At 40.2% G+C, this 24,057-nt stretch overlaps 2 protein-coding genes across 5 annotated transcripts; one reads left to right on the plus strand and one right to left on the minus strand.

Moving 5' to 3' along the window:
* Positions 1-4,061: 4,061 nt before the first annotated feature.
* LOC109999817 (myosin light chain kinase, smooth muscle) lies at positions 4,062-14,030 on the plus strand. 3 transcript variants are annotated; one of them, XM_065949643.1, is made up of 17 exons: positions 4,062-4,218; positions 4,626-4,792; positions 6,413-6,559; positions 7,188-7,319; positions 7,627-7,710; positions 7,794-7,945; positions 8,053-8,209; positions 8,483-8,797; positions 8,883-8,979; positions 9,103-9,306; positions 9,665-9,882; positions 10,464-10,587; positions 11,000-11,152; positions 11,506-11,635; positions 11,812-11,893; positions 12,089-12,229; positions 13,420-14,030. In XM_065949643.1, exons 2-17 carry the CDS (start codon positions 4,627-4,629, stop codon positions 13,626-13,628), a joined length of 2,511 nt encoding a protein of 836 aa, XP_065805715.1. In that variant the 5' UTR covers positions 4,062-4,218; position 4,626; the 3' UTR covers positions 13,629-14,030. The 3 variants fall into 3 exon arrangements, with proteins under 3 accessions (XP_065805715.1, XP_065805714.1, XP_020510609.2); XM_065949642.1 differs by lacking the exon at positions 4,062-4,218 and having other exon boundaries at positions 4,281-4,792; XM_020654953.3 differs by lacking the exon at positions 4,062-4,218 and having other exon boundaries at positions 4,283-4,792; positions 7,815-7,945.
* Positions 14,031-14,533: 503 nt separating this feature from the next.
* Positions 14,534-23,376, minus strand: coasy (CoA synthase). 2 transcript variants are annotated; one of them, XM_065949644.1, is made up of 10 exons: positions 23,210-23,376; positions 19,571-20,262; positions 19,220-19,434; positions 18,613-18,744; positions 17,383-17,572; positions 16,701-16,765; positions 16,508-16,592; positions 16,321-16,418; positions 15,202-15,348; positions 14,534-15,118 (listed from the first exon to the last, which is right to left on the minus strand). In XM_065949644.1, the coding sequence occupies exons 2-10, from the start codon at positions 20,217-20,219 to the stop codon at positions 15,059-15,061; spliced, it is 1,641 nt and encodes a 546-aa protein (XP_065805716.1). In that variant the 5' UTR covers positions 20,220-20,262; positions 23,210-23,376; the 3' UTR covers positions 14,534-15,058. The 2 variants fall into 2 exon arrangements, with proteins under 2 accessions (XP_065805716.1, XP_020510611.2); XM_020654955.3 differs by having other exon boundaries at positions 19,544-20,262.
* Between the last annotated feature and the right edge of the window lie 681 nt (positions 23,377-24,057).

Here is a 24,057-nt window from a genome sequence, read left to right on the forward strand (position 1 = left end):
CTTAAACTGATCTCACAATAACTCACTCAGACACAGTCAAAAACTGTTTGCCTCTTATCACACCTGTGGTGCCAATCACCTGGAGGCATGGGTTTATGCCCATCACAAACCAAGACTCCAGCCATTGTTGAACCGTTGCTGGAAAAATGGGAAAATGGCAAAGCAATTCAATGGGTTTATTTTCTACCAAGAAAGCAAAGAGCTTCTCAAAACCCAGGCAATGGATAAAGAATCAAAGAAGCTAATCAATTAAGCTAACCTAAGAATGTCTTTCATTTCTTTTCTTCTCTCACATGCTTTTATCTGAGCGTTGGGACTTGTTTTCTCTTTTCATCCATTTGATGTCCGAGAACTTCCCCAGAGCTTCTCAGCCAACATGTGGCTTATAGCTGGAGGAGACCTGACAGCGCTCCATGGACTGGCTGAGGACAGAGGCCTCTGGCTGCAGCACAACAATCTTTGTCACAGTAGATCGTGCATCTGGGCTGCTGGTGAAGCACTGTCAGTGTCTCTTCACAAATCTTTCTGCTCCCTCAGACTCCAAGCCAGAGTGCATGAGGCTGTGATTGTCAAATTCTGTAGACTCAGTCTATTTGCATTGCAAATTCTGGAGACTCAGTCGCAACTAGATTTTGCTCCCTAACAATTTGTTAAAAAAAAAATCTGAGGGGATATAAAAGAACATTTCTTTATGACAGCAGTTAAGACCTTAATAGTCTTTAAACATACTGTGTCAGTTGTTTTGTCCTATTTAAAGTTTAACTGAGGGCTTATGGTAACCACTGGTCTTAATTTGCTGTGTGGTAATTAATATTGGGGGACATTTGAGATAATTTCTGAAAAATGAGGTACACAACCACAGGAGGGCCCTATTCCACTTATTTGGGATACAAACTGGAAACTACTATCAGCTGTCCCACGAATTCAAACATGAATAACATCTGCATTGGAGTGGTGAAGTGTTGTTTGAAGGAGTTTGTGGGAACAACACAGAGTTTGTTTGAACATCTTGGGAACAGGAAGTCAAGTTGATTACCATAGTTGGAGTGCTCAGCAACACAGGCCGGCTCATTGCTTTTCCTGTTTTGAATTCCACAAGACTTTTTTTTTTTTTTCAAAAACCTTGCACGATTTCCGTCTGATAAGGAAAACGATTGAGGACAGAGGTGGGGTTCAGGGGCTCTGATATTTACTTTATGGAATATTAACATTGGAGTACAATAATGACATTTTAGAGGAAATGCCATACAGTATATGGACAGGGGGAAAAATGAATGCACATTAACGAATTCTGTGGCATCTTTTCACCTTAAAAGGAAATTTATAAAGAATGTTCCTCAGCTTAGAGTATGGCATAAGGGCCACTCTCCTCAGGGATGATGTCATAAACACTGATATTTTAATGTCATATGCAGCCCTGTTAATTCAGTTTAAACGTAGTACCAAGACATTATGACAAAGTTTTATACAGAGCTTAATTTGAATATAAGATATCTGGTGATACAACGGAGAGCAGAAAATAAGAAACAACATGTCCATTTGCAAGTTCTACAAAACAGAAACAACAAACAACAACTAAAAGTTTTTGTATACCAACATGTTAGAAATTAAATTTGTTATGCAACATGCTGGGGCAGAATCTAATCAGTATGAAGAAGAAATCCTTACATCCGTGAAATCCCGCCAAAAGCTAATTAAACACAGTGCTATTCACATGACATAATGTACAATGAAGCAATACTGAAATTAAAAAAATCAATCAAATGGACCATGAATTAATTTTATAAAAAAAAAAAAATTCTGACTATGGAACAAGTGAAATTAATACTGCTGCCTCTATGTGAGCAAACAAGGCCATAATTGACCGGTCTTACTGTTTCTATATAGACATCTGGAATACCTGAAACTGCCACCAGGGGCGGGGGTTAAGATGTCAGATGAATTGAGTAACATTTGCCTTTGTTTGCAGTGAGTGAATGAGATTTCACTTCATCAGACCCTTCTTACAAATGTGCAAGAATAAATCAGCAGAGAGATAAGAAGTACCGCTTTGTCCACAGGGGGCACCAAAAGCGACACATCCTGAAAGTTCCTAACAGGGTCTTTAATTTATTAACCACCTGATTAGTTTGAAGGGTGACATTTTTTTTACATTTGTCTGATCCCTTTGTTGTCCGAACATTATCCAAACATATCGAGATTTTTCTGTTAAGGAAAACTTGAAGATTCTAAAACCTACAAAAAACCTTTCGACAATAGACTGTATTGAACGGGGAGTATTTTTAAACCTCTGTACCGGGTGGGCCGATAACGACATGAGCTATTCATACCAAAATCATTTTTTATACCAGACTGTAAACATATATTTCTGCTGACAAAATATACTTTTTAACATGGGTGTGTATGGGACTTCCCGGTCTTTAAGAGCCATCCCCAAGTGGACAACTAGAGGAACTGCAGTTTTTTTTTCACTCCTGCATTGGCTTCAGTGTGACCTGTGCTTGTTGAAGTAAAAAAAAGTTCAACTGTTTGCATTTGAGTGTTTCAACCAACCTTTTCAAATCTCCATATATGGAAAGCTTAACAGACGGTGGAATGAGAACAGTTAATCTGTCCTTGATGTCTGGTCCATCAATCATGCTGCTTATATCACTAGGGGACATAATTTATGTGCCCCCCACCATGTGGAAGCACTTACAAATTCCAGTTCATGTAACTCCTTCCTCACATTCTTTCACCGACCAACACGGAGTGAAATGTGACCGTCTAAAACCACAAAATATCAACTCATTTATTGGAAGAAAAAAGGTTACACAACCGTTGACGTTCTTTTGTAATTTCAATCGACTTCTGAAGAAGCACAGATGGGGCTGTCTTAATACTCAGCAGAAACAAATGCAGTCGTTTTCTTAAATACATTTGATAAAAAAAATTCTCATGCTAACATGTACATTTTAATATATATATTCAATATAATTCACAACATGCTGTATTTCTGAAAATTACAATATGTCATTGGCGTATTGCACTTAATGGTATATGAAAAACAGATAAATCTACAATACTGTTTTTTTTTCCAGACATACGATTAAATATGTTACTTCATTAACCCTTTAGCATACAGGTATTTCCATACAGGGCTTTCACAACTGCTGTGGGTGAAGGGCTGTGATTCAGGATGATTGAACACAGCTGTGTATGGTTTTGCCTTCACATGTCTCAAACACTTTCAACCTTTCATCTCTCTCAGTGCATATTGTATGCATGTGAAATGTACCTTTACAGTTATGCAATGTAGTTTACTCTGTGCAGGCCTGCCTCTGCATTGACTGTTGTGTTTTAAGGGCAGAGATTGGCTTCTTAAATAAGTTGCCAATCCATGGCATGTGGCTTTGAGAGGACTACCATCAATGTGTGATGTCGTAAATTGTCAACTGAGTGAAGCAAAAAGCAAGCAACATGCAGATAATTCCCTCCCTGTGTGACATCTGAATGGTTTCACCTTTTTTGAACAGTTGTGCTGTCCAAATTTTGCGACTATCTCCAAATGTTTCCTTTTAATTTCGACATTTTTTATGAAACAATAAACAAAGATTCTAAGTGTTTTCCCACTCTGTGTGTTTTGTGTGCTACATGCTGAGATTTGTTGTTTTAAAGGGATCCTGTGTAAAAAACAAAGAAGGTGCATATACAGTCTTCCACTGAAACTGCCTTTACAAATACTCAACATTAACAGCCTCTTTGCTGCTGTAACAATGTAAATTTCCCCATTGTGGGATAAATGAAGGATTATCTTATCTTATCTTATCTACTGACCTTTTAGCCTTTTTAGTATGGGAAAAAGAAACTTCAGTTGACAATCATTACACACAAGGTATACAAAAGAAAACCCATGGGACACACCCAACCATCAGCTTTCACATATCAATAGAATTAAAGGTGTTATTTACAAGTGGAGTTTGCCGTTACCCCTCCTCCACCTGAACACAGAGAAACCCCGGAAGTCCTAACTGCTTTTGAAAAAAGCCACTTCAATGACTTGTCGTCATGTTGCCTGTTGCACAGCAAGCTGCCATACTGGCTTTACTTGATTCCTGCTCTGACTGGCAGTGTGGATCAACCTACATCTGCTGTGCGGTAAAAGGGAAAACATTTTCACAGGAATAAAATGGCAAAAAGAAGCTGACAGCGAGAATTATGTTGTGAAAAAAAAACCAGGTAAATGTGTGTTTTCCCCCTCTTGTGTGTGCTTCTTTTATCTTCATCCACCTCATTCTTTTTTGTTTCCCTTCAGCTTGAATGTTTTCTCTCGCCCACATGTTTCCAACTATCTCTTTTGTTTTCTGTCCCATGTGTGCCTGTGTATCTCCTTCTGTTCTCAGTGTAGGAGGGACAACCAGGGCTGGACATGTGTGTTTCTAATAGGCCTTTCAGATAAAATTGTCTGTTTCCTGTGTACTGTGGGGCTGAGAGTGGGCTGTGATTTGTAGAGGCAGTCTGTGTAAGCAGAGGCCCCTCCTGTTAGTATATGTGAGCTTTGCAGTACAACAGACCACAACCTATGAGAAGAGGACAACAATGTCTGACTGATGTGGTCCGTTTTGAAACTTTCATTTCTACCCGAGGATGGACAAGGATGGCAGGAAGCAAACAACCTTTGTCTCAACTTTCCGGTTGGCCCTTAAGCCTCAGGCTAGACCGTTCTGCGTTAAGAGGCAGAAAGAGGATGGACTGGACACCACTGACAGGGCGCTGCTGGGAAACAACAAATGTGAAGTCTTATCTTCAACAGGTAAACACTAAAAGAACAGGCAGAGAGTTGATTTTTCAGGTCAGTGTGTTAGATTTTATTCTAAATGTTGATAGCCTTTGCTTGATATAACATATAAAACAACTGGAAGGAAATCTCCTTTCTCTTGATCTCTCTATAAGCGAGGATAAACAGGATAGTAACAGAAAGTGAACATTTCCAATTAGGAAACTCTAGACGTTAAGTATTTGATACATATGAACATACAGCTATCAGGGGAAACTAGTAATAATGGAATCTATTGGATCTATCATACATGTGTATGATACTGTAAGCCCCCCTGAGGTTTGGCTGCTACTTCACAAACATCATTTTAGGTGCAAATCTTGATATAACAGGGTAACTATGATATGTGTTCCCTAATACACTTAGGCTTTAAAGACACAAAAAGCAACGTGCCTCTGCTTTTCTACCCAAAGCTCATGCACACTAACAAAGTAACTCAAACTAATAGCATTCCTTCATTCACTGGTGACCACCCATTACCCACTCGGCCGGACATTCCAACGCTAACAAACACATGTTCAAATACATGTGGTGGGGCAGTCGTGTAAACACCATGTCACATTCCCCCGACCCTCACAACTGTAACACACTCCACAAGGGTAACGGACTTATTGCACATTCATATCAGTCTTTTTTTTTTTTTTTTTGAATGGACAACTTTTAAAATCCACACAACCAAAGCCTTCTGACTATAATTTAGGGCCTTGTGCATCTTGTTTAGAATGTATTTGAAATGTGAAGAATTTTCATTGACATATTTTCGTAAACTTCCGAGATATTGTGATTAAAAATGTGCATGGTTTTAGCAATAATTGCTCAATTAATTCCATGTACAGATCATAGGAAAAATAACACGGCAGCCAAAAAAAAAGTACTTGAGCAATGAATGAGCAATGTCCATGTGTTGTTATGGATGGATGGAAGTGTTTACTGCCATTTGATCTATTTTCAGGAACAGGTTTTCAACATTGCCAGGAAATTCTTATTTCGTAATAACAGATGTAGCTAACCAAATCATTCCTGCATTTCCTTTATGGCTTTTAGAACAATTGTGGGGGATCTGAGCTATCGCTTTATGCACGGGCTATGAAATGGGTAGCAGGGCGTTTTGAAACTCACTGTTCAGTTAAAATACATATTTTTAGATGCTTGCTCAGAAACTGGTTCAGACGACTCAAAGATACAAGGCTGCACTGCTGGTTGTAAGTTGTGCTGTTGTTCTGTTTGAAGCCACGTAGATGTGAATCAAAACAAGGAAAACATGTCAATAAAAGGAGATCTGATAAGCCTACGCAGTCTTTGAAGATTGTCTAAACAGCACGATTAGTGTTGTTTTTTAAACTAGGTTGTGATTTTTCTCCCTGATTTTGAAATGCATTTCATCAGACATTATCTCCAGGGCAGAAAGGCTTTCAAAAAAATGTTTTGCAATACAGAACCACTTCACTCAATTAGCTAATACAATTTCTTTCATTAAGGGTGCCCACCCTTATATGGTCTGTGGTGGAGGAAACCACAGACCACTGATTGCGTTCCGTTGAAATATGCCCATAACACATCGCAGCCTATTGTCTTTAACTTCTCGTCTCTTCATAGACTCCAGACTTCAACCTGTCCAGGCGCTGGGAAAGCCTCACTACAAACAACCACTCAGCGACTGCATAGTCTGTGAAGGAAGTGATGCTACTTTTCAAGGTGTTATCACAGGAAGTCTGCCTCTCAGAGTTTCCTGGCAAAACAATGGTAAACAACTGAATACCTTAAACCTACTCTCCATTCTAAGCCAGGGAACTTTGCTTGAATGTATACCAGCCATAGATCTTATCTAAGAGCCATTGCAGTCGGTAGTTAGAAGATTTTTAATAATTAAAGCTCCTTCCTGTTTGCATCGATTTAAGCGCCCCCCTGTGGTCAAATATGTACCTCTTATTCATTTTCCTATTTAGTGCCCTAGTATCTTTGTTTAAGTTTTTCAGATCTCATCCTGCTTTCTTTTAAGAGTCAAAAGTGCCACTAAATAGTTTTTGACACAGAAAAAAAAAGATAATTTCTCAATCAATTTGTCTGACACCCACCAGTAACAACAGTTTTGGGAAATAAAAATATTTATACAGAAACAGTCAATCTTTATGCTGATAGTCTTGTTTGCTTCTAAAGGTCATATAAAGATAAAAATTCCTCACAGGAGTTTTAAATGACTGCGTCTTTCTTCTGTGTTCTCCTGGAGATGCTGGGATGTATGCAAAGATAGATAGATAGAACACTGCAGGGAAGAAGTAAAGCAGTGCTATATTACATATCACAGGTGAAACAATACTATCAAACATTAGGGGACCATTAAACCTGTTTTACTTTATTTGCAATGCAACAGCATCAACAGGAAAGCCCAGAGTGAGCAACCATGAGCTGCACAGTGAAGACAATGTAAAGGATGCATCATCTGAAAACAACATCTTGTCCTTGGCCTCTGAGGTGAAAAGCCAACAAAAAGAAGAAGAAAAGGGTAGGTTACACACCTGTTTTAGGCTTCTTATAGTATTTGTATTTGATCAAACCCAGCATTTATGTTTTTCTTCATTGCTGGAAAAAGATAATGCAATTTAATGATGAATATAACACTCACCGTTGACAGGAAAGCAGCAACAAACATGCCTGCCTTTTTTTTTTAATTAGAAATTTAAATAAACATAAAGATTTGAAAATGTAGCTTTTTCTGGTTACTGAAAATGGTATCCCTACTGGTCCCACTGCAACCTAACTTGAGTGCTCTCTTTTGATTGGTTGCCTTCTTTTCACCTTGCCTGTTGTAGCACACACACCTGTTAGCCCACCTGCTTCCTCAGTCTCCACAGACATCAGAGACACCCACACTGAAAGAGTTTCATCTAGCAAAGGTAAGTAGAGGGCATGCAACATGTAATCTAGTAAAGTAACAGTTCTTACACTTAGTCATTTTTTATTTTTTTTTACTAATAAGGACAACTGTGCCTCCCCTCAGTGCCTCCTGTGGAGTTTTTGAACCCACCAGATCAGGTGGAGGTTCGATTAGGAGAGCAGGCCCGGCTACACTGTGAGTTCAGGAGCAGCTCTGTCCCCGTGGCCTGCTGCTGGATTTTCAACAAAGACAAGGTAACACTATCAAAGTCCCTTCTTGTTTTAAGCTGTTTGTCCTAACTTTGGAATGTGGTGCCAGTAAAAGTCTTGGTTTCTGTTTCCTCCTTTTGTTTTCTCTTCAGGTGGTGGTAGGAGGGCTGAAGCAGTCTGTGATGAGCAGTGAGACACAGAGCAGTATGGAGGTCTTCAAGGTCTGCCCTGAAGACACAGGCTCATACACCGTCATAGTACGGAACAGAGAAGGCTCTGCCCAGCATACAGTTTCTCTTAGTGTCATAGGTGAGCAAAACCTTTAATTTACATTATTTTAAGTTTTAAAATTAGACTTGAGTCAATGCAACACATGTATTTCATTCATCTTTCAATTCATCCTCAGATATCAGCTCTTTCTGCTGCAGAGATGTTGATTGATTTAACACAAAGTAACAGATAGAACATGAACTATAATAAAAACCCAGGCAGCGTGTATGAACATTAGCAGCTCCAGGAATGTGCTCTTAAACGATGCAAACAAGCTAACTTTGAATATTTTGTCCGTGAATTTCTCCTTAGATCGGCCCGAACCCCCTGCATCCCAACCTGTTGTTTCCCAGCTCTCCACTCAATCCCTGGTCCTGTCCTGGACGGGTCCCAGTTACGACGGAGGCACGGCCGTGTTGGGCTACATCGTGGAGGTCAGACAAGAGGAGGGTCTGACTGAGCCCGGGAGCTGGACTGAAGTAACAAGCCATTGTAAAAACACATCCTACCACGTCCGCTCGGGCCTGGAGCCTTTTGGGCAGTACCGCTTTCGTGTCAGGGCGTACAACTCAGCAGGGGTTGGCGAGCCAAGCCAGGAGTCTGAGTGTATAAAAATGGAAACTGCAAGTAAGTGGTATGAGAAAATAATGTGAGAGTTCTCTGCTTGCTGTCAAGAGGGATCTGCTTATTTGTTGTCTTTTTGTGTTTGAAGTGCAAAAAAAGCAAGAGCCTGAGTCGTTCATCACAGTGACGATTGATACCAAACACAAGGTCAAGGATCACTACAATGTGCACGAGAAGCTGGGAGTGTAAGCATGGAATCTTCATATTTAAAACCAACGCTGCTTTGATAGATGAGAATTGTTGCTCAATCAAAGTCAATCAAACTGAAATGCCTCTTGTTTGTTTTGGATGAAACCTTTTTTTTTTAGTGGGAAGTTCGGCCAGGTGTTCCGGTTGTCCCACAAAGAGACGAGTCAGGAGTGTGCAGGGAAGTTCTACCGAGCCCGGAGGTCGAAGGAGAGGGATGCAGCTCGCAAAGAGATCGAACTAATGAACTTTCTTCATCACCCGAAACTGGTCCAGTGTCTGGCTGCCTATGAGACATGCTCGGAGATGGTCATGGTCATGGAGTAGTAAGTAAAAGTTAAGTTGTAAATGCATAATGGAATTATTCTGTGTGAGTAATATGAGAAGAATTATAGATACAAGAGGGTGTCAAGTGTGTCTTTGAACAGTGATAGAAGATTGTCAGGGATTTATTGTAATTATATCTAAAAGACAAAATTTACCAGGTGAAACTGCTGAAAAATGCAATGGAGGCAAACCATAAGGGAAGACACATAAGAGCACGATTTGATGAATGCATGTCTTTGTTGGCAATTAAACAAACATATTGCTGTAGCTTTCTGATATTTCCAGCTGAAAACTCCTCAGGTACAGTTATATAGCCATTTGATGCATGGACTTGAATGTTGTGATTTCCCTGCCCAGTATTGCAGGTGGGGAGCTCTTTGAACGCATCGTGGATGAAGCCTTTGAGCACACAGAGCCCACCAGTGCCCGCTACATGCAGCAGATCCTGGAGGGCATGCAGTACGTTCACAAGCAGAACATCGTCCACCTGGACCTCAAACCGGAGAACATCGTCTGCGTGGACACAACTGGCACACAGCTCAAGATCATTGACTTTGGCTTAGCTAGTAAACTGGGTGAGTGTGCAAGATTGGCGGAAACAGTCTCGAAATGATCTCAGTGGGATCTCTCAGTGGGACTTATATTTAACTTTTACAGTTACTCACCAGGGAGGGTGCAAAAGTAGCCCTGTGTGCATTCAACTGAATGACATATCCTGTGTGTTTTCTTGTTGAAGTCACAATTCAGGGAAATCCAAGAGTCCTTATAGGGTAGCAGTCAGCGCTGTGCTGCTTGTGCATCCGCCATAGACAATAAAATGCCTCCTGTTGGGGTTCACATTAACAATTCTTTGTTAATTCTTTCTCTGCTTTGAATAATAGCCGACAACATGATAAGAGTGTTATTTCTACATTTCCTCGATGTCAACCCATTACATAACAAATACTTAACTTCCTTAATTCAATAAATGTACGCAGCGAAGCCTGTTAGGCCAACTCAGGCAGAACATTTAGTGACACTCCAGACGCAGCGGCTCCAACCTGGGTGCATCTATTTACAGATGGCTAGAGCTGTCTGTAAATAGGCTAATATAAACAGTCACAAACACAAGATTCAGGGATACATTTACATTCTTCCACTCTTGTCTCTTTCCTAGAGGAGGGTAACCCTCTGAGGGTGATGCATGGCACGCCGGAGTTTGTGGCCCCTGAGGTGATCAACTATGAGCCTGTGGGCCTGGAGAGTGACATGTGGAGCATTGGAGTCATCTGCTTCATTTTGTAAGTCCAACAAAGGATTCAGTGGTTAAACAATTGCTGGAGTAGCAAATTAAAAAATTCAAATAGAACCATGGTTTTCTGGCAGAAAAATATGCATTAAATCCTGTTACTAGGGCTTCTTCACCCCCCCCCCCACCCGTACCTGCCCCCATAAAAGGAATATGTTAGTTTGTTGGGTTCTGTAAAATCTAAAATCCAAAGTGGTTGTGTAAAAATAAAGTTTTGGCGCCATCTCCTGGTAGTATTGCATTTCTACCACCCCTAAACATAACCAGTATTACAATGATTTTAATGTGCATACTTTCCATGTAACTTAACTTAGTCATACTAGGTTATTTCTGTTGTTATTGGTTACAGACACTAAGGTTGTGGGTATGCTTCTTATGCAAAAACGTAATGTCTTGTGTTCCAGGCTCAGTGGAGAGTCACCCTTCCAGGGAAACAGCGATGCTGAGACTTTAGCTCATGTGACCGCTGCCTGCTATGAGTTTGACCAGGAGAGTTTCGAAGACATCTCTGATCAAGCTAAAGACTTCATCAGCTCCCTGCTGAAAAAGGACAAGAGGTTGTTCTGGTTTTGTTTCTATCCATTTTATTTAAATCTTCCAGAAGCATCTCAAACCAGTTGACTATATGATACACTCTGTGCTCAAAAAACTGCTTGAATTCAGTTAGCCAGTCTCTGGTTGAACAGCTAAAACTTCACTGCCATGATAGAAGCTATTTCTTCGATATGACAATTCAAGCCATTCATGGATAATTTGTATCATATCAAACTATTAAAAAAGACTCTGAAAATGAGTCAAGGAGAGTTTAATTTCGAGCAGATAATCCACAGCTTCATCACAGTGAGCTCTGCAGACTGCTGGCATAAATTGACAGCTGTTGCTTCTCCCTTTCTATCCATGCGCACTCTAGGTGCAGGTTGTCATCTACCGAAGCCCTCGCCCACCCTTGGATGGTCTCATTTACCCCTCTGACCCGCACACCAACCAAATCCCTCAAAAAGGGGAAGATGAAACGCTTCCTGGCCAGACGCAAATGGAAGGTAACATGTCTGAAAAATTATCACACAGTTGTTGTCAGCTCAGCATTGAACAGATATACAGTCTGCTTATCAGTGCTCAACTATGAATACATTTCAGGCTATTATCCTATATAGACCTGAAGCTGGGTTATAAGTGTAGTTTTTCATCCAGTGCCATTTGTCCTTTAAACTTCAAGAAAACTGGAAAGGCTGTTTTGGCCCTACAGCGCATGGCTAACCTCTCCAACAGGCCAGACTCCCCTGGCAGCTCTTCAGAGGGTAAGACCGATAAAAAGACACACACGCACACACACTCACACATATCCATGCATACACAAAGTCCTCTAAAGCCCTACAGCTATGTCCATATGGCAAATGACTCACACTTTGAGATTGTCATTTCAAGTTTAACGTTTTGTGATCAGAAAAGCCTCGTTTCAGTTGTATTCGTCACAATCATCTCCTCTCATCCAGAGCCAGGCTGGAGCCAAGAGGCAGAGGAGGCCATCCAGTCGCTGGACAAGCAGCTTCAGAGTGAACCTCGCTTCCAGCAGGCCCTGAAGGACATCGCCCTTCCCAAAGGAGCGACTGCTCATCTAACATGCATTCTCAATGGTAGGGTGACATTGACTGTGATGCACTTCATTATATAATGCCCAAGCACAAGTGCCTCGAGCAAAAAACAACACTGTCCGAAGTGCTCATAATGCTTTAGACCTATTGGCTTAACTTAAAGCTGTCATGAGTCATGTTTGAATATACACTATGGGTCACATATATAATAGGTTTTAAAAAAAGGTTTATTATTATTCAGCACTGCAGTTAATAATAATTCTGTGGAGCAATTTATTATCTATTACAAACATCGTTTTGTTGGGATGCAAATGGCCTAGTGGTTAGGCCCCATATAGTCCTCCAAACAGATTGCCGGGTACAAGTCCGATCTGCAGCTCCTTTTACAGCATGTCACTTGTTTCGATTTCCTACTCTATCCTCTGTCCTATTGAATAAAGGCAAAATGCCGACAAATTAACCTTGTCTGTTCAGCTAGCTTGGATCTGTCCAAAGCTAATTAAATCTAAATCTATTGGCATTTTCCCATTTATTATATGTCCTTTTGTGTAAGCTGTATGAAACCAAAGTGTGTAATGTTGTGTGATAATGGTGGCTAGGAGTTAGGCTATTTAAATGTGAGCACAAACATCACATTTTTGCCTGAAAACCCAGGAATTAACTTGTCAAATACAGAAACGGCTAAGCTAGCTGCTTTACTGCTTCAAAGTCTTTGCGGGAAGCTAAGCTCGCTGACTGCTGGCTGAAGCTTGTTGACTGTACAGATTGTGCTAAAGTGAATGCCATCTTCTTGTCTTAGCCATGGGGAGAAACCATAATTAAACATGGAAACATTATTTGAAACTTAACACACAGAACTTTATCGAAAACATCTTCGATGAAGGACAACTGTTGCTTTTCTATTCAAGCTAGTTAAACCTGCTCGTAGCTAAGTAGCAAAGTAGTTTGAATCAAACTACTTTCATTAGCAACTTTGCTATTTTGTTATGTTTTCCCTCAGATTGTTTGAGGATAAAACATAATAACAAGTTAAATTAACCTACAATATACTTTGTAATATGAATTCTCATGATTGCGCCACCTATACTGTCAATCTATAGGAAAACACAGTCATTATATAGAAATGTCAAACAGCTAGCTTGTCTTGATGCTTGAAAATATCTTGGAAGTCAGTATGAAGGATTGCTATGTAATGTTTTTGTTATAGTGAAGTCCTGTTGTCTCTATTCTAGGATACCCACAGCCAGAGGTGAAGTGGCTTCAGAACGAGAAGCCGGTGCCTGAATCCAGCAGAGTGACCATGGAGCAACATGAAGGGCTCTGTTCTCTGGTTTTGGCTGATCTGGAGCCTTCAGACTCTGGGGTTTATGTGTGCAGGGCCAGCAACAAGCTGGGGGAAGCAATGTGCTCTGCCAAGCTGAAAGTTGAAGAAACAACTTAGTATTCCCTTCATTTAAAGGAGAAGTAGACTTGCTTCATAGAGCCTGGACTTTTATGGCTTCACGGAGGCACAGTTCATTCACTGCCACACAAAAGGCAAACAGGGTGTGTTGTGTTCATTCACCATTAAGAGGACAATAAGATTTGGACACGCATACCCAGAGCCCTTAGTTTCACAACTCACCTTAACTAGCACTTAATCTGTATTCTTTTCAATGTGCTGAACACGTTGCCCAAGGTTTTATACTACTTGTATTAAAGTTATGTTAAATGCTGCCGTAGCTAAGTGCAGCCAAATTCACAACACAGGTGTTCGTGTAAGGTCAAATGTACGTTTTGCACATTTAGATACATGGTAATGTTTTGATGATATTGCAATTAAAGGCTAAATACTTTCTTAAAAGGCTATGTTTTGATAATTATTGCAAGGTATATATCAAAACTAAGCATAAGGTTTTGTAGATTATCCATGAAAGAATTCAAAGGCTGTTTACACCTTAAAATTATTGGCAAAAATAGATCACAAATGGGTTAAAATGTCAATTTTTATTTTTTTATATCAATTAGTTTCCAGATGATATTCAAAATAATTCAGAATTTTGGATTTTCACCAACTGTATGACCACATTACACTTCAGTAACTTTATTGAACAATAATTTAAGGTATAGCTAAGCAATAAAGCAGTAATTGTAATGTGAACATGGTTAGTGGAGACAAAGTTTTTTTAGTTTAGTTTTTAGAGGCATGCATTTCTTAAATTTTTCAGCTGAGCTCATTCAGAAATTAAAAAATTTGACAACTAGTTCTGGGAAAACCATTAAAATAAACAGAACTTTCTGTTAAATTTCAATTGTAGAAAGGTAAGCATTTTTATATTTTCAGATAAACAAGTCCAAGACATGAAATCGTATGTGTCCATTTTTTTCTTTATTAGTCAGTTTACTTATTCAAATTGTAAGCGATCGCTGATATTTCTACAAATACCAAACCTTGTTTGGGAAATTATAATTCACAACAATATCTATTTAGATGCATGCTAATAAAAAAACAATCTTGACCTTCAATTCTCGGTACAATATGACACTTTATGATCCCAAACATGAATTTCAGCTTGAAAATGCCCAAATTATTTTGTTAGGGATAGTTCACCTTTTTCTCATCCACACATCTTTCAATACATCATCTTTAAATAAAGCTAGAGTTTAAAAACTTGATGAAAGTCAATCAGGCACTGAGTCACGGGCAAAGAAGTGAGAGAGCTTGTTGAGCATGCTGCTGGGGCACAGAAACCAATCCCACTTCTTTACAAGGCGGCATTTTTCTCCTCGTGTGTATCGCTGTTATGTGCTTCCCTGGACCTGACACATGTTTTACTCTGTGTGCCTCAGTTACAGCTGACATGATGTGTTTACACACACACGCACACGTTCCTACTGTCCCTCCTGTCTCTGTTGGATTCTCTTCTGAAGAAGATTCCAAGCTTTCAGTACCTTTGACACAAAAGACAATGTCAGAGTGGACACAAAAAGTACAATCTGTAAACTAAATACAGATGACATGATGGGTGTCTGACCTGTTTCTGAGTGACCTCTGGCTCCCACAGAGTGCTGAGCACAACATTGGCGTGCTCTACTTGCTTAGCATTGGACCACTGACTCTGAAGCCGGCGCAGGGCGTCATCTGTGTTAACACCATCTCGCTCGGTTATCCTCGACACAGCCTGAGAGGGGAGGGGAACAACGTAAGTGTTTATTTATTCAAGCCAAAGATCACATAAAGGAAGTGGACATAACCACCTTCACCAACTGAGATGTGAACTCACTTCTTCAAGTGTTGAGGTTGTTATTTTAGCTATGGACATCTTGTTTTCTTTCAAACCAGAAGTGACCATATTTGGAAAAGAGGGTGGATACCCAATGCTACATCTCTTTTGTGGCTGACAGTGCTATTGACAAGTCAAACATAGGTAGCCATACCCTAAAAGCAGTGGTTCTCAACCCCCATTATTTGAACCTTAAAAAGCTGAGCCGACCACTCCTACCCCAGGACCCACATGAATTCCAAGTAACCTTTTATTTTTGAGTAAAGCGTAATTTATTTTTAACAAAGGGCAGGGTGACCGTGAGCCTAGGTTGGGAACCAATGCTCTCAAGCAGTCTCTGATTAATGGACAATTTTACTCTTCATGAAAACACAATCAACAAAACTAAGATGATGTTGTGTCTAAAAAGATTTAATGAAAAATGTTTCCTGAGCTGATAAGTCCAAGAAACTTTGCAACCACTGAGATTACCCCCTGCTGGCCAATAGAAAGAATACAGGGTGAAGTAACTTCTGCATTTGCTTATGTACAGTCAATTGTAATAACCAGTGGATGTAGAACCCCGCCCCCCCCAGTGGTTACAGCAATGCATGCTAACATCCACACACCAATCCTTTCCATCATTTACTTCTAAAGGGACTCTATATAATTTGGTGCTATATCCTTTAACTACATTTTTTCAAGAATTAACACTGATACTGCCATCTCCCTTTTGCCACTCACAAAGCCTGATAATGTACCAGGTGTACAGTAAAACCTCTTGACACTCTTTAGAGGATATGTGAGGACATTACACTGCTTCATTATCCTAACAGTCACTCAAGCTTGCGTGACTCCCTGTTTGTCAAATTAAGGACTGCAGGTACAGACCTCCTCCTCAGGGATGACTGTGACCCAGATCTCGTGGACCATGTCTGTCCAACCGGCTTCCAGTAAAACTGCTGCGTCCACCACACAAACCTGTTTACCTGAAAAGAACACAGAATTGTATTATATACAATCAAAGTGTTTCTTTATCGTGTGTGTATTTGGAGATGAACAAATGTCCATATGATACCTTCCTCTCTTGCTTTTCTGATTCTCTCTTTCACCAGGAGTGCGATCTCAGGCCATACAATGTTTGTTAGGGCTTTTAACCGCTCCTGAATGAAAAACATTCTTTGGTGTATTGTCAACGCACAGAGGGGTGTGATCTGTGACATGTCATGAACAACCATAAAGTGCTGAAAGATTTGAACTTGTCACATTACCTGGTTTCCAAAAACCTTTCTTCCTAATGCACGTCTGTTGATGGTTTTATCGTCATTCAGTAGATCTAAAAGTGACAAAAACAACATGGAAATCATGCAAGTGGGTGCTGGGCACCATATGCTTTAATGGTAAAATGTTAAACTCCGGATTAAGATATAGCAGGGTTATGTGTTACTCTTAAAATGTGTCTTCAATGAATGGAACTCAACTTTAAATGTCTAAAAAAATAGTGTGCAAGTTTTTCTAACATTTGTTGCCACTGTTTTAAATGCACATTTCAATAAAGTTAAAGGGTAGAAAATGGACAAATCCTGTACAGGAAAATAAATAACCACAAAAGTGATAAGATGGATTGGTTTTAAGAGGAATGGGTAACACTCATGGCCTTTTAAATGTGTTATTTTGACCTCTCACTCGCTCCATTAGTCTGTCACTGCGCCAAAAGCCAGCAGACATCCCGTCAACTATCATCAAATCAAATTAGAGACCTCATGCTCCTGACCTTTAAATCTCTTAAATGTTTAAATACTTCAAGATGAAAGGTTATTATCCTCCATCTTATCTAAGAAGTGCAATTTTATGTGCCCCAAAAAAAAATAGGCTACGTATGGATGACCCTTCTCTACCCCCATCCTACCATTTCCAATCAAAACGTGACCTCAATGCAAAGTGTTTCCTCACCTGACCCAAATTCTTCGAGCACTCTGTGATAAGCTGCAGTGCCAGGCTGGTACACCTCATGGCCCAGCTTGTCGCAGTCTATCCGGACGGCACCCAGTGTTTCCAGCCGCTTGGCGATGGAGCTCTTCCCACTGCCGCTGCCCCCGGTCAGGCCGATCACATATGGAAGGGGAGGGAGATGGGATGTGTCCTAGTGCAGAAACGCAGGAGATAAAAATGCGTGAAATAACAAGCCAAACATCACAGCTTCATCATGGGTTAAGGGCCGTGTGTGATAAAAATGTGCTTTAATTTGCAGTTTCAGGTGACACAAACAGCTTCATAAACCAGTCAGACTTGCTTGAATATTATCCCCCACCCCTTGCTGCAGGAGAGCTCTCTGAAAGTAAAACGGTTCATATCTGCAGGAACGTGCAAAGTGCGAACTTAGTGTTCTCAAGTCAGGTCCATTTTCCAGCCGCACTCCCATCAAACCGAATTCCCCCCTGGGATTAATAAAAGTATTTCTGATTCTGATTCTGAAACACATTCATACACCTATTTCCACACAGAAGGTGGTGTGTAGCTGTAACAGAGGAACTGTACTTTGACACTTGCTGGAAGGACAAGCTGTTTTTCCGGAATAAGACGGCTTCTACTAGAACAGTTAGACATTAAAGTCTGACCTTTGGAATCTAATGCTCAGCTGCCATTTGTTCTTTGGAACACTCTTTCTCCTTTATTCAAATGGTGCTGCAGAAAAGGCTGTGCGGTACCCTTGTCAACATTAGACAAAGAATTCCATTTAACAGGAATGAATTAAGAGCAAATACAAGCGTACCTGACAGTAGGCAGTAGCTCAGTCTGTAGGGACTTGGGTTGGGAACCGGAGGGTCTCTGACATCTCTCCATTAGTGCATGTCCATAGGATCTTGTTTGTGCATGTGTATATTTCAGCCTATGTGCGTGTTGCATGATAAACAGAGTGTAAAAACAGAATTTCCCCTTGTGGGGATCAATAAAGTAAATCTTAATCTTAACCTGATCTTTCTTTTTAGGATTACACCTTATTCAAGCAGTGTGATTATAATATTCTCTGTGCAGTTTAAGATCAGCAATGATAACCCCCCTTAAAAGGCATCAGACCCTTTTTTAATAAGCCCCCCCCCCGATAGAAAAAGAAAGACACATGATAACAGCTGCATTGGAATCCCTTATCAAAATGTTCAATCAGTTTAAACTAGGCCTTACTTGAGGCGGTGCGAGAAGGGTTCCCAGAAGACGAGAGCGTAGACTAGAGGAGCTGATCTTCTCCTCCTCTGTCTCAGTGTGGTGGGCATCTTTAAGCAGCTGGATCTCATGGAGTACGAGAGCTGGAAGGCCCTGATTTAGGAGGCAGACAAAACACACAAATTAAAAGAAAAAAGCCAAAGTCAGGCCAGGCTAGGGTTCCCAATTGCTAGAAAAGATTATAGATTAAAATGAGCAACAGAAATCAGTTTCCTCTCATTTAGCAAGTAAGTAATGGGAAAAACTGTAATCCTTCAGAATAAAACGTGGTTTCAGTATTAGCTATTAAAGCTCATTAGAGATTGAGATTGTAATCAAATAGGATTATCCTCTGACATAGGTGCCGAAAACTTACAATAAGACGACATGTATTCAAACTGAACCAGGGCTATAAGAAAGCATACTAGTGTTTAACGTAAATAAATAATTCCGCAAAAAATAAATTTAAAAAAATGACCCATAAACTGATATACAGGAGTGCACTTAACTTTGTCCCCTGTCCTGTGTTTAATGTGTTTCATGAATTAGGAAGAGGAAAAAAGTAATACAGATTGTTATCCAGATTTACATTTTCTATGCGTTTCTTGTTGACAGCCTCGCCTCCCTTTCTAGTCTCCTCGCTAACCACAATGCACTGCAGCAACGGGTCGACCACGGAGACTCCGTAGGGGTCGTCAAGTGCCACAATCTCCACCTCCAGAGAGGGTCTGATGTCCTGCAGGAACTCCCGCAGTTTCTCTACCCGCAGAGCGTAGGGCTGGACCAGCTCTTTTAGAACTTTTCCTAACGCCAAAGAGAAAGGTCGTCAAGAGAGATCGAAACGGAAGTGTGAGACGATTGACCTTTAGAGAAGTGACATGCTAAACACCGCTAAATGCAAATACAAACATACTTTTCAGCATAGCTTGGTCACACACACCAATAAGGAACCGTTTGTTGGCTAGCAGGCATGAGATGTTAAGTAGTGTCTTGTGGGCCCCATGGAGCCGGTCAAATGTCCCCCCTACCACCACGTCGCTGTAGGTCTCCATGGGTTCTGCCTTCTCCTTCACTCCTTCCTCTTCATCCTGCAGACTCACTGGCTGTTGGTGAAGCAGCACTGAGCGCAGGCTGGGGCTGCAGACATAGCATCGGCCTGTATACCTCTGCAGACACTGCGTAACCTGATGTGACTGACCCGGATCCTGCAGCGCAAAGTCAGTTAGCACCACCTCTGGCGAGTGCGACAGAGACTGCGGCGTGGGGAACGGGGAGGTCTGTATCGTGGTCCCACCGCAGGCAGTCGACTGGCTGCGGACATTGGTCAGCAAAACACGGACATCCAGGTGGCCGCAAACATCAGCTGCATTGCTGTAAAGGCGCGAGATAAGCGTAGACAGGTCCACTACCGGTGGAATGAAAACTGGACGGGGCTGGCTCCCACTTCCCAGGTTCAGCCCGGGTTGGAGGTGGACATACAGAGTGCGCTCCACGCGCTCGGCAGCTGAGCTGAGGACTGGCGCGATGCGTAAGGGGAGGATGTGGAGAGGAGATGTCAGCACAAGGATGCCCGTGCTGAACATGGACATGTTACTGGCAGATATCACAGGGAATCACGGTCGTCACAGGAATCTGTGGGGTTTGTGTTTGGGGATTGGGGATGGGTAAACAGGGGAAGGAGGAAAAACACATAAAGTCAAAAATTGCAGCAGAAATGTGATGTTAAAATATTTAACTCTCAATTATATTTCGGCCAAATTACAATGCTAACCACACACAAGCCGTTGTGGGAATGTATGTTTTGCAACACTTAAAAATAAAGGGAGATTCTTAATGCATCCAACAATCAGAAAACTACATCAGCTCAAAGAATAGAATAGAATTACTTTATTGATCCCAAACTGGGAAATTGTGGCGTTACAGCAGCAGGTTATCCAAACACACAATATTAGCAAAAGACACAATATTAGCAAAAAAGACTGGGAGGCTATCAAATTGATTAACAATATAAGGTCTCAACAGTTACAAACTAGGAATGAGTAATATTAGGAAATTAGTTGTATTGATAGTAAGTCTTTTGCAAACTGTTAAATTTTGATTTGTGGTATTCGGCAGAGAGATTTGCAATCTACAGGGAAATAATGAAAAGAAATACCCATACAAGTATCATAGGTTTTAAAAAGTAAACGTGTCTGCAGATCAATCCAAAGAGAGGCCTTTTATGTGAACAGGAGGATACTTTCAAAATATATACATATAATAATAATACTAACAATAATGTTAACTAGCCTGGATATATTAAATACTTGCTTACCAGTGAATTAGGTTTGTGGTTTGAGGAGCTTGGCTTTCTGGATATTTGGAGAAATCTACATCCAAGGAATAGGGATTATACATTTCATTCCCACCCTCACTCCAAATACTCTAGGATTGATTATTTCTTTATTGCCAGGAGTGAATTTTATAGAGCATTAGAATGCAAAATCCATGATATAACCCTGTCGGACCATGCACCAGTGTCTATGGTTTGGGAAGGCGCCCACGTGTCCGATATAAAGTTTTACAGCTGTCCAAACTACAAGGAGGATGGGAACTTCCTCATCTCAGGCACTATTGGTTGGTCTGCCAAATAAGAGCTCTGACTGTCTGGATTTCAGACAGTGTGGATACAAAGTGATAATCTTAATATTGAGAAGTCCACATGTATTCAAATACCATTGGCAAACATTCCATTCTCTGAAAGTAAAACGATGGAAGAATTTCTGGGGAGACGGTCAAAAACAACTCTTTTTGCATGGAGGGAGGTCCAACGAACTTTCAGTCTTCCTGGGGAGATATCAACATTATCAAGTATTGCTTATCTAAAAAATGTTGTTCCCTTAAAACTGGATGTTGGATATAAAACATGGAGGAACCGTAACCTCTGCTTTGTTCATCAGCGTATGTAACGATTTTAACCTACCAAGATCGGACTTCTTCAGATATCTACAGATAAGAAGTTTTCTGCTTAAACACGCTAACTGGACCAACCTGCAGAAAAGGTGGATCCCTAATTGAACAATACCTGATCAACATTCAAGAAACAAAAGAGACCTGTTTCCAGGCTATGTAAAGAATGATCAGGTATGAAACAGGAAAACAACTTTCACGTAAAAAAAAAATGGGAGGGGGAGTTGAAATTGGAAATTAGTGGAGAGGCATGGGTCAACATTTCCTCAGAAATTCATGAAGTCATTAATGCAAACATATGGAGAGAATTCCAGTGGAAAATAGTGAACAGATTTTTCAGAACACCCTACATCCTTTCAAAAATAGACCCCAGTCAATCAAGTTCATGTTGGAGGAATTGTGGAGAAGAATCTGCTAACTTTGCTCGTATGTTTTGGGACTGTCCTCTCAACCCACGAGTCTTGGAAATTAGTTGTAAAAAAAACCAAAAACATTTACATAATGGAAAAGATAACTTTTAAAAATAAGACTGCAAAATGCAAAACTCCTTGACAGATGGTTTCCATGGCAACACGTGATGGAGGATGTTTAGATACAGGTTGGCGAGGGAAAATGTGGCGATATCTTAATTTAATAAAACACATAATGAATAGGGGCATGTGTGGAAACATTATTTTGGTTGCAAAAACTGAAAGTAAATCATGGTTATGTCATTGGTGATGTGTGTGTCACCTTTTTTTTTGGTTTTGGTCTGTTTTGTGTGTGAGTGGGTTTTTTTTTTTTTTAATGTGGGTTGCTTGTTTTTTGTTCTTATATTTTTCAAAAAATGAAAATAAATGAATGCAAAATAAATCAAATAAAGAGTGTTTTAATCAAATATAATACGACCAACATGCCTGCAGTGTCTCTAGGTCCTCTGCTCTTGTTTACTTGGTATGTACGGTAGCCAGACTATGTTGAATTACAAGCTTCAACAAATACCACTCCTGTTTAAAAAATCCTTCCCACTGCTGAAGCTGTTACTCTCTGTTACATTTCACCAAGGCAACATTGTGACATCATTGTCGGTGGCCCTGCGAGGAAAAGGCTCTTTTCTTGGATTAATTGAGCGATTACTTCAATTAATCCGAGAGATTAAATTATTAGTGGAACTTTCAGCTATTAAGCAATGACAACAGGAAAGTGTTTTTTTTTTTTTTTTTAATATCTCGAATGTGTTAAGCCATCTAGCAAACAGATAAGGAGGAAGGAAACGACATGACAGCCGTAGGATACATAAGGTAGGATATGAAGCAATGTGACAGTTTTGCACTAGTTGACAGCTGGCTCTGTAAATAATTTATCAACAGTCAAAGTCGTAGTGAGCTAGATTTGTAGTACTACCATCACATTGCCTGTGCAAAAATGAAATTTGAAAAAAACAAAAAAAACAACCCTTGCAAAGAGATTGTAACGAAACAAGATAATAATCCCGAAGAAACGTTGACTGTTAGCATATATTTAAACCTAAAATAAAGGAATAGTCCGTGTCTTGTTTTACACAACATTTGCTGCGCCCCATATAATTACAGAGCAAATGTTGACAAACAGGCAGAGAGGCAAACCTTCAGTGTTTAAGCTTGAGTTTTACCTGTGTGGAGCAAATCAAAGACGACGTAAAGAACGGATGAATCGTGACGGATAAAAGTAAACTGTCTACATATCACTTGGGCATATGGTTTCCCTAATAATCTTCAACGTTTGAGGCTCTTCTGCAAGTTCAATCTGGTCCAAAGCACCCACTGGTGGCGGTGGGAAGTCACATACACATGAAATGGGTTGGATAATGACGTCACATTACACACGCACACGCTCCGATTGGTTGATAGAAAAACAGGTTGACGTCTGGGATACGTAGTCTTAAAAAGGGATAAAGCAGATATGAATACATTGTGTAGTGCTCTGTTTCACAACAGTACGGGTGTTTGGAATAAGAGGAAAAAGGGAGATTGAACACAATTTTGGGCACAATAAAACTAATCAATTGGATTGATAAATAACTAAGAGTTTGGTCATATATGCATTTTTTAAGGCTCCAAACTAAATTCTCTTCCAAGATAGTGGAGCTGTGTAAAAAAAAAACTTTCCAAAGAGACTAAAAGACCTAAATACGATGAAAAATCCCTTTTCAAAGCAAAGAAGTTTTAGGAAACCTCAAATGTGTCTTTTTGGATTCTGTCTGAGGTAACACGCAAAACAACTTTCATGTAACACAATGTCCTTTCGGAAATCTTTGTTGGACTTCGTTTTCATAGTATGTAGGAATTATTCAAGTACGTTGAATAGAAATTTATGAAATGATTTCATGTTTGCCCACCTAAATAAACTCAATATGGTACAATGCAGAATTAAGGCAAGTTTCTAATCAGTAATAACCAGAACATGAATTAAATTCAAAAAAAAGTTTTTTTGCCCCCAAGTCCTAAGAGTTTTAATGAA

Source organism: Labrus bergylta, chromosome 21, assembly GCF_963930695.1.
Source record: "Labrus bergylta chromosome 21, fLabBer1.1, whole genome shotgun sequence".
NCBI classification, from domain to species: Eukaryota; Metazoa; Chordata; class Actinopteri; order Labriformes; family Labridae; genus Labrus; species Labrus bergylta.

Excerpts from the sequence above, each read along its gene's own strand:
- LOC109999817 (XM_065949643.1), top strand. The coding sequence starts at position 4,627 with ATGGACAAGGATGGCAGGAAGCAAACAACCTTTGTCTCAACTTTCCGG. Across the intron at positions 11,894-12,088 it reads CCCTGGCAGCTCTTCAGAGG|AGCCAGGCTGGAGCCAAGAG; the intron begins GTAAGACCGATA and ends CCTCTCATCCAG. Across the intron at positions 12,230-13,419 it reads TCTAACATGCATTCTCAATG|GATACCCACAGCCAGAGGTG; the intron begins GTAGGGTGACAT and ends TCTCTATTCTAG.
- coasy (XM_020654955.3), bottom strand. The coding sequence starts at position 20,219 with ATGTCCATGTTCAGCACGGGCATCCTTGTGCTGACATCTCCTCTCCAC. Across the intron at positions 18,745-19,219 it reads ACAAGAAACGCATAGAAAAT|GGCCTTCCAGCTCTCGTACT; the intron begins GTAAATCTGGAT and ends CTCCTAAATCAG. Across the intron at positions 16,593-16,700 it reads GAAAGGTTTTTGGAAACCAG|GAGCGGTTAAAAGCCCTAAC; the intron begins GTAATGTGACAA and ends TTTTTCATTCAG.